Here is a 15,169-nt window from a genome sequence, read left to right on the forward strand (position 1 = left end):
AACAGTTTCTCTATTCTTCATTTCAGGTTAACTCTGCTCATCAGCTCAGCACACCAGCTTGCACCTAGCCAAACAGTTGTAGGTGAGAATGATACTCTACTATTCTTCACTTGAGTCACTCTTCTGATGAGTGAAATAAATGTTTCACACTTCTATTGTTCTCTTCACACAGGTATCCTTGATGACTTTCAGGAACAATAGTAAATTGATAATGTTGGCCTCATAGAACACCATGGCACGCATTCCTGCTGTTATATGCACACAAACAGCAGCTCAACATAAATGAGGTTAACACATTGCTTCAGGGAAGGGAGGATAGATATGGACCTTGGGGGTTGAACCCCCTGTTTGTGAACCTTGTGTAAACCAGCTTCTCCTCTTTTCTGTTTTCAGGTGTCTTAAACAGGCAACTGCAGTATTGTCAGATGGAGTTTTGTATTACTGAGAGCAGTGCAGCTGTGAGCATCTTTGTGGTTTCCACACCTGCTTAACCAAAATAGTGCAGCTCAAGAACCAGGAGGATAGATTGAGGTATGTGGCCTTTACTTCCATCACCTTCCGTGAAAGGAAGAAAAACCCACATGTCTCATTTGGATTCTCCTGGTGTGGAGCCAACTCTTAGTAGCAGTAACCCTATTCCTTAACAACAAATCTACCACAGTGACTTATATTTTCTTCCTTATGTAGCCATTTACTTTGGAACAGGGACTGCCTTATTTTGCACATCATAGCTGAGATGTCGTTATCTACCTATAGTTGCATATACCCTTGCATTCACTTACTTTTTTTCCTAGATTCTGCAATGATTTGACATCAGAGTGGCTAGCAGGTAATAGAATGAATGACAGACCCCAATAAAGATTGTCAAACTTTCTATATGTCACCTTCTTGTATATTGAAAAGGGCCCATTCAGCAGTCCCTCCTGAACCCCTATCTACCTTGGACTCTGTCCACTAAACTGCTGATGCTACATGGTTAAAACCACACAGGAAAGTTTAAACTATAACCAACTTTTTTATTAAAATATAAACTTTTTAAAACTTTTAAAAACTTAAAACTTTTTTTTAAATAACTATTTACATACACATAACACAGGGAAAGAGGGTAGGTGCCCCCCAAGAGCAGCTTGAGCTACCTCAGGCGAGGGGGGCGGAAGGAGGTGCAGTCAATGAGAGGGTGTATGGCTGCTGGCACCATGCCCTCTTTCGGCTACCAGCCGCAAGAGGGCATGTTCCATCCTCTCCACACACCCTCTCATTACCTGCACCTCCTCCAAGATGGCAGAGTAGGCCGCCATCTCCCTGGCTGCCCCCTCCTGAGGCTGGTCGGGCTGCTCCTGGGGGGGAACAGCAAGGAAAGGGGGTGGGATGGGAACAGGAAGGGCAGGAGAGTGAGGGGAAGGGCTGTGGGTGGGGGAAGGGGAAGGTCCAACAGGGGATGGTGGTGGTGGTCCAGGAGGTAGTGGTGGGGCAGGCGGTGGGGGTCCAGGGGGCAGTGGTGGGGCAGGCAGTCCAGGGGGCAGTGGTGGGGGCAGTGGTGGAGGTCCAGGTGGCAGTGGTGGAGGTCCAGGGGGCAGTGGTGGTGTGGGCGGTCCTGAGGGCTGCCAGGCCTCCTCCTCCTCTTCCTCCTCCTCCATCTCCTCTTCCTCTGCTGAGGACCAGGGTGGGGCTCCCTCCATCACCTGCGGGGCCTCCTGAGGGGGTGCCTGCGGTGCTGCTTGACAAGAGAGAAATAGGATACAGTCAGATATGTCGACAACACTTTTGAACATGACATTATTTACTACGTTATTTTCTTCAAATGCTAATAACAGGATGCAAAGCACCTACTCCACTGTAAACATCAAAATGTAGCGTAAGTAAGTGAGGCAAGTAGAACACCATAAAGCCATTGTGACATGATATCACAATAGCAGCTTTACTGCAGATTTTATGATTAAGAATGGTTGACAGCTACTCAAGCATTTTCATCTATTTATTCTGGTAGGCTGATCACAAAGAAACACACGCTGGACTCATTACTCACCGGCTTCAGCGCGCAATTCCTCCCTCACCCCCTCAAGGAAGGCCCGCTCCTGGCGCCTCAGCAGCCGCCCCCTTTTCCTGAGATCCTCAACCTAGATAATAGAGAGAGAGAGAAAGAACAGAGAGGGAGGGATATGATGAGTGCCATCTAGCACTGTGGCATAACATGTTTACTTAAGTATTGACCTCTATAAGCACATAAAAATGGAGCACGCTGCCCTCCAAGAGCCGCTATCCGCTTTGCTGCCTGCCTCTACCCCCTTCTGCCACATGTTTTTACATGAATGTATTCACGTACTCCAGCTCTTTCCCCTTTCTGTGCTGGAGGCATCGCTATCTCTCTACTGTACCTGGGACAGTGGGGGGGGGGGGGGGGGGTTTGAGGTGACATGGCCAGCATCACAAGGAGGAGTGTGGGATTGAACTCACAACCCCAGGGTGCTGAGGCTGTAGCCTATCAGCACTGCCCCACATTACAGCATGTCCTGGTGAGCTTACAATCATACAGCAGGGGCAATAACATAGTTTGGTCAGAAGGAGCAGCGTGGCTTGAAACCCCTGACGTCAGGGTACTGACGCTGTCACTTTAAACGTCATGCCACTATCTCCCTAGACCAGCAGATTGATCCAGGAAAGGTGAAGGTATTTGAAATGACATAGCAGCAATTTGGCAAAGTTGATTTCAAGATGTTTCTATTACAAATGCGAAGCTTGTGACCCAAAAATTAGTTGTGTGCATGTTGTGAATGGAATAGATGCCTTCTAGGAGCTGAATTTGACATTTGAAATCCTACTACTGCTCCTTTGGGATGTGCTTTAATTTCAGTATTCAATGTAAAAGATTTATTATGCACAATTGTAGTTTTTAAAAGGAATCAAAATTTGCCCACAAAAACATGAACAATTTGATTGAGACAGGTTTCCATCATTACATTTTACATGATTATTTGTGAGGGCCTGACTTGGAATACTTACTTCCCTGGGACAGGAGGCTCTACGATTGAACCGCCGGGTCAGGCGGGTCCAGGAGTCCCTGAACTGCAGGTATGACCTGCGATGGCCTGCCACTCTAAAATAGTGGTGCTCATGTCCTAAAAAGAGCCTGGCCAGCAGCCTGGAGTCCTCTGTGGAGAAATTTGGCTGTCTCCTAGCTGCCATTTTAGAGGAAATAACTGCGTATGAAGAACAGCCGATTCTATGATGTCACAACGCAAAAAAACGCGATGACGTGTTTGTGCCGCTTGGGCGTGCTTACGGTGGCAATTCCGCACTACATCAACACTGTTAATTACATCCTAAACCACGCCGATATCGCTGTTATACAAAAAAGTACAGCAGAATGAACCACCTCCACCAAACACAATGACAAATTAAATAAGTGAAGATTGGGAAGTGAGGTTCACATGCATGTTTGGGTGGGTGGAAAAAAAAAATATTATGTCTTTGGTAACCTTAGTCAGGACTTGAACTCCTGACCTTTGGAAGATACAGGCAGTGCTTTTAAGCACTGAGCTATGGTGGGGACTTGGGAATGGGAGTCTCCAGAAATGGCTTTAGGTACAAGATTTGACAAGGGGTAATCATTGCATCACTAAGGTATGCTTTGACAGGGGAACCAGAGACACAAGTGTAGGTTAGTGAGTAAAAGCACTATATTGATCATCTGTAGGTTGTGAGTTCAAGTCCCGGCTTGTCTTTTACTTGTGGTATATCTACCTTCCAGGTGCACCTTGATGATGTCACAATGAGATCAGCATTGTGCTGCTTGCTATTTCCTCTTCCTGTGAACTGGAAGCCACATTCAGGTTTAATCTGTGTTTTGATTCTGTTTCTTGTTGTGAAGAATGAGCTGATAGTAGGAATGTTTTAAGACCAGGAGAGTGTTCTTTGGAGCAAGATATCACTTCTAAACTATCCTCTCTGAAATAATGTCTCTGGCAAATCGAGAGAAAGCTTATTGGATGACTTAGGGTGCCTTTCCTGCCAGTCTTTGTGGAAGTTAAACGAAGTTTATAAAAAGTCTATATGGTGTTCAAAGTCCTATCCTTTCCACTTCTAATATGAGGTGAGTATGACATTCTTGTATAGCTTTCTGTGTAGCACACATCTACTGGTTCCCACCTTCCATTACTGATAATGTAAGTTCAACACCCACTCGGTACGTTTCATTTTCTAGTTTTCCTTTGAAACATAACATATTTCTTTTCCTTGTATTAATGGTAAATTGTACAATTCTGATACAGTGTTTTAGTTATGTTTTTCATCATCCTATACTTATCAATGCTGAATGTGTGATAATAAAGAGTATATATAAAGTATAATTTTTAAAAAAAACAAATAACAAAAAACAAACCCGTACTCAGGTCTATCACGGGTCCATTAGAGACGGTTCAGAAACCTGCGTCTATTTTGCGCACGTCTATTTTGAGGGACGTCTATTTTGCGCGACGAGGGACGTCTATTTTGCGCACGTCTATTTCGCGGGACGTCTATCTCACGCCTAAATATAGTTAATTGGTATTTACGTTTACCGGACGTCCAAAGCACGCCTAAGTTAAACGTACTAATAGAGAATTTAGGCCTAACTGTCCTCTTAAGGACAAAAACAAACAAGTTTCATCTCTTTTTATCCTAACCTATTGTTCTTTCCCTTTTTTGTTGCGCTATCTCTTTCACGATTGTAGTTCTTCCCTTTTTTCCTATTGTTTGAAGTTAATCCATATGTCTTATTATGTGTTTCATTAAATTAGTTTGGAATTGTTTAGTATCCCTAATTTTAACCTGTTTTTAATGTTAATTTTATATTGTACACTGCTTAGAAACCTGATTAAGTGGTTTAAAATTTTTTTAATAAACTTGAAACAGTCTGTTGATTACGAGGCAGCTAAAAGTTACACTGATGAATTTGCTAAGAGGATATCTGATGGAAACCTTGCTCCTGAACAAATTTACAATGCTGATGAAACAACTCTCTACAAGTGCAACTCTACTGTTGTGCATTCCTTCAGTGATGGCAAGATTGCTGAAATGGTGTTAAATAAAGAAAAGCTTGAAGATAGTAGCGATGATGAAGACCTTGTGAACACCAGAGAAAAAAAAAATCCCTATAGATGATATGGTGAAAATGTTTGACCAGTTAATTGCTGGCATGGAACAACTTGCATTTATCAGTGAGCATAAGATTTTGTCAGTGTATTCGATCAAAGAGAGACTACTGAAACAGAAACCTTTATTAATTAGACAGATGGCACTGGAAGAAGTATTTAAAAAGACTGCCTCTGTTCCTGCACTATCGTCAGATAGCCGAATACAGACAGAAGATGATGTGATTGTGTTTAGAACACGTTTCTGTTTGAAGTGCTTGTTTAATGTTTGCCACTCTTTCCCCAGTAATGCGCACTCGTTTCGACCCCTTTTACAAGCCCTTGGTAACAGCTTTGTAAAAGGGGCCCTTTGTGAATAGTGCAGAGACATTATTTTTCAGAAGTTCTCGAGGTGCATGTGCACACTCTTTCCATAAACAAGATAGTACTCATTCGGCAGCTGTTGTCGGTGTTGTAAAATTGTTGGGATGTGCACTCCTATATTTTATTTTACATTTGTCCTACATGAAAATTTGAGGTAGGGACATGTCAGCCAGTGCGGGCTTTTTGGTGAACAAGTTTGTGTTTGAAGTGCTTGAAATGCTTAATGTTAGCCTTATTTTGCAATAAAAAAGGTTTGGTGGCAATTTTATGATCTGTTTTTTTTCGGTTCATAGTCAAATGCACGCAAGACAAATGCGTGCGGACAATTGCACGAAGACAAGTGAGCGAGAAGACATCTGAGCGCAAGACAAGTGAGCGCAAGACATCTGAGTGCAAGACAACTGAGCGTGAAGGATTCATAGTCAAATGCGTGCGTGCAAGACAACTGAGCGCAGAGACATCTGAGCGCTAGACAACTGAGCGCGGAAAACATCTGAGAACAAGACAATAGTGTGCAAGACAAGAGTCTAGGTAACCATAGTGATTAAAAATGTATTTGCAAAACACAGTCATGTATGACAATGACGTATGTTACATCCTTACGTCAACATCTTGCGCTTGATTGTGTTATTTCCTGCACATGTGCGCATGTGTTGTAGTTCGCTGCGCACAATTGTCCTCAGCTAAGTTGTCTTGAGCTCAATTGTGTTTGCGCTCAATTGTCTTCTGCTCAATTGTGGTTGCACTCGATTGTCTTAGTGCTGAATTGTCATTGCGCTGAATTGTCTTGCGCTCACTTGTCTGCACGCAATTGTCCGAGCGCAGTTGTCTTGCCTGCATTTGACTTGCTACCATCTTTTTCTGACTTTTTAATATTACCATTCCGAAAATGAAAAGGATTTTGGATAAAGGATCTTGCACCTGTAGTGGATACCTGAAATGCCCTCTTGGAAGAAGTGGAAGGAAAAATAGTGCTAGAATTCAGAAGGGAGTGGGATATACACAGTAGATCCCTAAACGGTAAGAAGAGGTAAATCAAGTATAGAGCACCAGCTATATAATAAGTTTTTGCCCTTCTAAGAAATCATACAGAAGGTAACCTGGACTGCTTGTCAAGTGTAACCCCAACAACCTGGTCAGAGCTGAATGGGCCATGTTGGTCTTTCTGTGCTGTCAGTATGTTAGTAATAACACATTAATGGAATTCATGCATATCAACCATTAACACCGTTTTGTAAATTTAGCCTCCGTCTACATTATAAATGTAGTTATATTTATATTGTGTTTTGTTGTAATTTTATATCTGTAGGCTGTGAGCTAGTTTGGGCAATTTTTTTTTTTTAAATAAAAAAGTTACTGATAAGTCAAAATTCTCAATTAACTTGTTTTATTGTGCTCACCCTTACTGCCCTTTTTATCCCCCTAGGAAAATTTTGAGGGGTTATTTCGTGCCTATGATGACTGTGTGACATTCCAGCTCTTCAAAAGCTTCAGACGTGTGCGGATAAACTTTAGCAATCCCAAAGCAGCAGCCCGAGCCAGAATAGAACTTCACGAAACACAGTTCCGAGGGAAAAAATTAAAACTCTACTTTGCTCAAGTAAGACCAGCTACAAAATTTCTTTATTTTAAGTTTTAACCTTGCCATTTTAAGGCTTGTAAGAAAGATGTCTGTTTTTGTGTGTGTGTGTGTATGTATTTCTGTAACTTATAACTGGCAGTCTTGGCAACATCTTCTAAAAACTATGCTAATGTTGTAAAAATAAGTAAAAAAAAATAAACAAAAGGGAGGAGGAAATGTCATCAGCGTGCTGAATGGTGGCTTGGCTCTTCAGCTCCAACATCACCACTTCTAAATCCTCTATATTTCTAGCCCTCAGCTTTTTTCTTTAGCTGCAGACTATGGAATTTATTTGCTGACACTCACAGGTACTGTATGAATTCTTCGTACAAAGACCCAGACAAGGCTCCGACTTGACCAGCAATGAAAAACTCATGCTGCCATGCTTCCCCGGCTCTGCTTTTGTAGTTGTTCAACTTGCATCAGTCTACATATGAATTTCTACAGAACTCTGGTGTTACCAAACGATTACTTCATGCACTGCATACTTTATTGCAGGAGATTTGAGATGAAATTAAATTTTTGCACAAGGACTTTGAAGCTGATCTATGAGAGTTGGGATGCCGTGTGACTGATGTAGAGACAAAATTAGGGGAATATAAAGATGTTATTGCAGCTACTAAGGATCCACTATCAAAATTTATGCCCAATGGGAAGACTTTGGTGTACAAGATGGGTGATTTGGAAAACCATGGACAGCGTAGCAACTTGAGGTTCTTCAGCATCCCCGAGGGCAATGAAATGGAGGATGTCCCTACTATAGTTACAAAAACAAAAACTGTGGATACGGATGTTCTGGAGATAATTTATTGAACACTGACATTTAAAACCATGAAAATTCAATTAAAAAAGTACAATGATAAAAAATACAGTGATAAAAATCCAACCGGACCCTACACAATCTGTGTTTCAGCGAACACACCTTCCTCAGGGGTCCAATGGTTTGCAAACTCACATATAAAGAATTGGACTGAAAACAGTCTATTGTCTTTAAACCTGTGAGCAAAGAACACCGCAGACAAGCTAAAGTAGCATAAAAATGGTGGATTGTTTTCACTGTGGATCATTGGGTCTCCCCATTTTTCTTTGTTGTCCTGCTATAGTTACGCCATTGTATCTTCCTTGCTTAGCCCAGAGGAAGAAACAACTTCCTTGCTTTTGGAGCGAGTGCACCATTCCCTGGGACAGCCACAAGAGAACAATTCTCCTGATATCATAACTTGTTTTTCACATTTTGTTGAGAAGGAGTGGATTCTTGTAAAAGCTCAGCAAACTCCTGACCTGCTTTATAATGATGCCAAAATTACAGTATATCAGGATTTATCCCCTTATAATTTACAACAACATTAGGCTCTGAAGCCTGCTCTTGAACTTTTGAACAAGGCTCATATTAAGTATTGCTGGGTTTTCCCCTTTGCCCTCTGTTTTCCAGGGGAAGGCAAGTTATATTGAGTGCACTTCCTGGGGGAAGCCTGGCAAATTCTGCATCAGACTGGTCTTGCTTCTAGTGGGCACACTCCTAGCTCTGTAGCTCCTTCTTCTAAGTTACAATGGTGGCAGAGGGTATTTACTGGGTCTAAACAGAAGAAGGCTACGAATGATTCTCTGGGGACTCAACTTGACTTATTGTAGGTTACATTGGATTTGAATTGATATACTAATTTCCATCATCTTTGCTTCTGGTTTGCTGACTGAATAGCTATGCTGCTTTACAGTCTTGCATGATTTCAGAATTGAAATTGGAGATTATATGCATCTTAAGAAATTGTGTATGAATGTGGGTGTGTGGTGGTGGGGAGTCAGTGTTTTTGGTGTGTTGATGCAGGATCTCGCCTGGTCCCACCCTGTGTTCCCCTTCTTTCTCTGATGGATGGGGGTTACATGGCAGTGTATACTGTGTGGAGGGTTGCAGGGAGAGAACTATGGATGTTAGTGATGAATATGGTGAGAATCTGGGTAGCTGAGGGAGGAAGAGCAAGGTTTTACAGATATGTATGGTGTGTGGTAGTACAGTAAGGAATTGACAGGTTCCACTGGCCCTTTTTGGACAATGTTCTGCTGAAATATAGATTTGGACCTTTTTTCTGCAATTGGGTAAAGCCCCTTTATAAGTCCCCAGTTACTTGTGTTTATGTTAAGAGGAAACTCTGGATTATTTTCTGTCACAAGAGGTACTCAGCAGGGTTGCCCCCTGACTCCTCTTTTATTTGCTTTGGTGATGGAGCCATTTGCAGCGTCAGTGAGGGCCAACTCTAACATTATGGGGGTTTGGGTGGAGGATCGGGAGTATAAATTAGCACTGTTTGCATATGATGATCTTTTGTCCCTTACTCACCCTTTGATCTCTTTACCAAATCTTTTGAAAGACATCTCTGCTTATGCAAAGGCTCAGGCTGTATGGCAATGACGGTTGGCCTGGCTCTTGGTCTATCCCAATGGTCTCAAACTCAAACCCTTTTCAGGGCCACATTTTGGATTTATAGGTACTTGGAGGTGCGCAGAAAAAATAGTTAGGGCTCCTTTTACTAAGCTACGTTGGGGCGTTAACACGCAGAATAGTGCGCACTACAATGCCACGCGCTAGACGCTAATGTCAGCATTGAGCTGGCGTTAGTTCTAGCCACGTAGCGCGGGGTCTGCTACACGCTAATCTGCTGCATGCGCTAAAAATGCTAGTGCACCTTAGTAAAAGGAGCCTTTAATGTCTTATTAAAGAAATAACAACTTTGCATAAGGTAAAACTTGTTATAGTTTATAAATCATTCGTTAATTCCTTCTGATAATTTCAGCTTTACACAGCTGAAAGCAGTGCAACATGCAGAAAGTGAAAAACTATCAAAGAGACAAGATTTTGGACCAACATTTTGGCCTGGCCTGTTTGCGTTCAGTGGTTTTTACCATTAATCATTCTCGGCTAATTTTTGCTCCCACCTACTAACTTTAAACTTGTGCGAAAGTTTTTTGCCTATGATGCTTTGGTGGAAGAGTGTGGGTACACCTCTCCGTTTGTCTGAGGCTTTTCTTTCGCTTAAGTATTAAGCTAGCTTTCTTGGCTTGTGTGGTGCTTTTGTTTTGGAGTGATATTTTTGAATTTTTGTATTATATTTCCCTCCATTCCTCCCTGTTTTTTGTGGTATTATTACTTTGTTGCATTGTACCCGAGTTTCAATAAACACTAGCCAAATCACTTTTAGGTCATGAGGAGTGGCCTAGTGGTAGAGCTGCTGCCTCAGCACCCTGAGGTTGTGGGATTGAATCCCATCACTGCTCCATATGACCCTGGACAAGTCACTTAATCCTCCATTGCCCTAGGGACAAAATAAATTCCTGTATATTTGTAAACCATTTTGAATGTGTAACCATAAAAAGGCAGTATACAAGTCCCATTCTCTTTCTCTGTTTGTGAGAGAGGCTGGGAGGGTGATTTATCTTACACCTAAAATAAAATGTTATTCTGTCTTTGTGATTTATGAAAGGTCCAAACCTCTGAAACTGGTGGAGGCAAGCTTCATTTGGCTCCCCCACAACCTGCAAAGCAGTACTTGATCTCACCTCCAGCATCACCGCCTGTGGGATGGCAGCCCATAGAGGATGCTACACCCATTATCAACTATGATCTCCTTTATGCAGTTGCAAAGCTGGAACCAGGTAAGCACTATCACCTTCATTCTATTATAGGGCACCTAAATTTTAACACTTCTTGAATGCTAAAACAGAATACTAGCACTCAACGGTGTTCTATACAGTACATGCAAGACTGCCTTAGTGAGTAACAGCAAGTGGAGTGTATGCATGGGCAGAGTCTGGGTGGGGCTTCCAGTTAAAAGCATAAGTTACAGAACACTAAGTTAGACACTATGAACTAGATTTGGCAAATGGCACTGAAAACACTGAGAATCCAGAAGCAAGACTGTGGCAGTATAGGGGGAGGAGCCTTACCAAGATGGAGTTCTGAAGGATTTCGGCAGAACACCGTTGTGCCTTGTTTCCTGATTTGATGGTGAAAAGGAAATCCAAGACCCGGGGTTATCCCACGGAACCCTGGTCAGTTCCTCAAGTATTTGGCCCGATAAATGCGTTCGTAGAGCGAGGCGCTGGGGTGGAACCGGATGAGAAGTCCTCGGCTGGAAGAGAAAGTGAGATGGAGCACTCTCGAGCTTCCCTCGAGGCAGTTAGCCTCTCACAGGAGGAGCAGAAATCGCTGGAACAGCCACGCCCCCGACTTTCGTCGGAGATGAGCAAGGCAACAATGCTAGAGGGTAGCGAGGAGAGTGAAGACCTTGCAGTACAAAGAGTTTCCACCGCCTCAGCATTGTTTTCACCATCAACCGACACCTTGGTTTTGACCAGTGATCTACAAGAATCTGCCACAGTGATGTTGCCTTCAGGTACTGTGATTAAAGAGGTTGAAACTGCCTTTTCTATTTCTCCCTTGAAGAAACCCCCAGTAGTTGATTTGGACTCAATATGGGAAGCAATTTCCATGTTACAGTCTTCCCTTGGGAATTCAATCCAAAAATTAGCTGTACAAACTGCTGGATCATCACTAGAAACTTCTAAATTACAACAGAAATTGGGGAAATAAGTCTAAAGTCCTGAACCAAGAGAAAAAATTAGAAAGTATAGGAGCACAAAATCAGCTCCTAATGAGAGAAAATGGTTATATTAAAAATAAATTGGAGATATTGGAGAATGCAACACAGAGACAGAACCTCAGATTGATTAATTTTCCTAAAGTTCCTACAGATTCTGCCTTAGATTTGTTCAAGAGATATCTTTCTGAGGTTTTAAAGGTGCCTGAATCTTCATATCCTCCTATCTCAAAGATTTATTATCTTAATAAAAAATTGAGTGAAGATCAGTTTGATCCAGGAACTGAAGCTCTAAACATAACAGAAATTTTGGAAAAATCTGATTCTGAACTACTTCAAACAGCTACCTTGTTTGTTCAGTTGGCATTAGACTCTGATGGAGAATGATTATTAAAGATGTTCTTTAAAGTCAGAGATAAATTGTTTATGACCCATAGAATTAAAATGTTTCCTGAAGTGTCCAGAATAACACAGAAAAAAAGGAAGCAATTATTATTATTGCAACCTCAAGTCTTAAAACTGGGTGCATATTTTGTCTTAACATTTCCCTTAAGTGTTTGGTTAACTTCCAAGGAGATAGATACATTTTTTTTTTGAATCTTCACAGCTATCCAGATTTATTGTAAGTAAAGTGCAGATTTTGACTAGTACACCTGTTAATATCCAAGAATGAAGCTCAAATAGATAGACCAGGCCAACCTTCAGGATTCCTCATTTGCCTTTTCTTTAATTACTAACTTAATTTGATAATTCCATACATTTCAGGTTCTCCTCCTCCATTGATAGAGGACTAATTAATGGTCTAGGCAAAACAAGATGCCTTTCTAAATTTTATTTGGAAAAAATTTCCTTTAAATGTTTCTGTCAACTAGACCAGTGGTTCCCAACCCTGTCCTGGAGGAACACCAGGCCAATTGGGTTTTCAGGCTAGCCCTAATGAATATGCATGAAGCAAATTTGCATGCCTATCACTTCCATCATATGCAAATCTCTCTCATGCATATTCATTAGGGCTAGCCTGAAAACCCGATTGGCCTGGTGTTCCTCCAGGACAGGGTTGGGAATCACTGAACTAGACTGTTCATTTCTATATATGATGTATTTGTGGATCATGTTAAATTTGAGAAATTTAATAAACATAAAGAAAAAAAAAGAAAAGAGAATCCAGAAGCAAAAAAGGAGATAACTTGCTCCACTAATCACCACAGAAGAACCAAAAACAGGGGACAGCTGAGACATCAAATCCAGTCAAAATAGTCTTTATTCTTGAGAGTCTCAACTAGGATCCAAGTTTCGACAATAGGTTTTATTGGAAAACAGAAGAGGAACTGGACACCTGAGCCTTAATGCAAGCTGTTCGTGCTTATCCTGTATTTTATGTCCCCCAAGGAAGGCAATTTGTACGTTGTCGAAACTTGGATCCTAGTCAGGACTCGCAAGAATAAAGACTATTTTGATTAGATTTGACTTCTCAGCTGTCCCCCTTTTTTTTGGTTATACAGAAAAAAATCAACACAGAGAGCTATTCTATAAACAGTGTTCCAAGTTGCATGCCATTTATAGAATAATGTTTAGAGTCGATTTTCACACCAAACTTTAGGTGTAAGGGTTTACACCAACTGAAATCTGGTGTAAATCCTGGTACATTAGTCAGGCACAGATCCTCAGTATTCGGTAATATTGCACACATCTTTGGTCAACGTCCCGGCCCACGCATGCCCCTCCTATGGCCATGCTCCTTTTGAGCTGCTTGCTGCAAGATCTGCATGCAGATCTTTATAGAATAGTGCATAGCAAGATATGTACACAAGTCCACATTATTATGAACGCCAGTAATAGATAGCATCCAATATTGTTGATAATTGGCTTGATAGCCAATTTAGTTTCACGCATTATCTCAGGATAGTTTGTAATTTTGTGTATGTAAATTTTGTAATTTTGTGTATGTAAATTTATAGAATCTGAGGGCAAAGTGCCAGCCATAGACTTGGCATAAATGGATGCATCTAAATGTAGGCTTGATAATGCTGACTTAGACTATCATTCTATAACAGAAAGTACATGTGTACTTGTCATCATAGAATAGCCACACCACCTGCTTACTTTTGGTACCTATCTTTGGCACCCAGTTATAAAATTGCCTCTTATGTCAGTGGTTCTCAACCCAGTCCTCAGTTCATACCTTGCCAGTCAAGTTTTCAGGATACTTGTAATGAATATGTAGGAGATACTTTTTCATATATCACCTCCATTATCTGCAAATCTATCTTATGCATATTCATTGTGGATATGCTGAAAACCAGATTAGCTAGATGCGCTACAAGGGCTGGGGTGAGCAGCAAGGGAACGGGGATTATGGGAAGATAATGAGGATAAATAGTCTTCTCAGGAATAATTAGCTATTGTGCTACACGTTAGTAATAATAATAATAATAATTTTATTCTTATATATCGCCAAAGCCATAGTAGTTCGAGGCAGTTTACAATAAGAAGAGCTGGACAATCAGTGAAAATAATTACAATGAAGTCATCGAATACATGTAGAAAGGGAGAAAGACAGAGTAATAGTCACAATGTAGGGACATCGAGTACATGTAAGTAGAATACAGGGATAAGGCTTTAAGAGTTCTTGGTTACAAATTGGTTAAACAGGTTTGTTTTAACTAGTTTTCTAAAGCGAAGATAGGATGAGGAGTGCTTAATGATGTTACCCAGCTAACCGTTCTGTTGACCTGCTTGGAAAGCAAGAGTGCTGTCCAGGTATCTTTTGTATCGGCAGGCTTTTATTGTTGGGTGCTAAACATATGTACTCTGCGTGTAGGCCTGGTGGAACAATCCAAGTTAAAATGGGAAACCAGGCATATGGGGGCCAAACCAAGAATAGATTTGAAACAAAGACAGGCAAATTTGAACAACACTCTTGCTTCTAGGAGCAGCCGATGAAGTTTTTGATAATAGGGGGTTATATGATCCCATTTTTTTATACCAAAAAACAGTTGAACTGACAAATTTTGTATAATTCGGAGTCTTTGAATGGTTTTCTTGAAAGACCCCAGATAAATGATGTTACAATAGTCGAGCAGGCTTAAAATGGAAGATTGCACCAGTAAGCGGAATGATGCTGCATCAAAGTATTTTCTGATGGTTCTTAGTTTCCGTAATGTCGAGAAGCCTTTTTTAACCAGTAACTCTGTGTGAACATCTAGAACGGTCCAGCGTCATTCCCAGAATTTTTATGGAATCGACAATAGGAAAGTTCTGACCGTTCAAGGAAATTGAAGTATCTTTGATTTTGTCATTCGGACTTGCCAGGAAGAATTATACTTGTTTTCTTTTTGTTGTTGTTGTTTTTGCTTTATTTGTAATATAATTGCTTCTCTCTTAATGAGGGCTGGAATGTTGTTATTATTTTGCTTATAATGCTATATTGTTATCCATTTTCATGCACTTTATTTTGTTAATTG

The 15,169-nt window shown here is 41.1% G+C and overlaps 1 protein-coding gene across 2 annotated transcripts in view; it reads left to right on the forward strand.

The window, feature by feature from the left end:
• The window catches only part of RCAN2 (regulator of calcineurin 2), a 224,102-nt gene that overhangs the window by 168,073 nt on the left and 40,860 nt on the right, over window positions 1-15,169 (forward strand). For both annotated transcript variants that reach the window (XM_033937347.1, XM_033937348.1), the window contains 2 exons: window positions 6,919-7,092; window positions 10,590-10,761. In XM_033937347.1, the coding sequence (XP_033793238.1) occupies window positions 6,919-7,092; window positions 10,590-10,761 (346 nt within the window). The remainder of the gene's footprint in view (window positions 1-6,918; window positions 7,093-10,589; window positions 10,762-15,169) is intronic.

This window comes from Geotrypetes seraphini, chromosome 3, assembly GCF_902459505.1.
Source record: "Geotrypetes seraphini chromosome 3, aGeoSer1.1, whole genome shotgun sequence".
Lineage (NCBI taxonomy): Eukaryota > Metazoa > Chordata > Amphibia > Gymnophiona > Dermophiidae > Geotrypetes > Geotrypetes seraphini.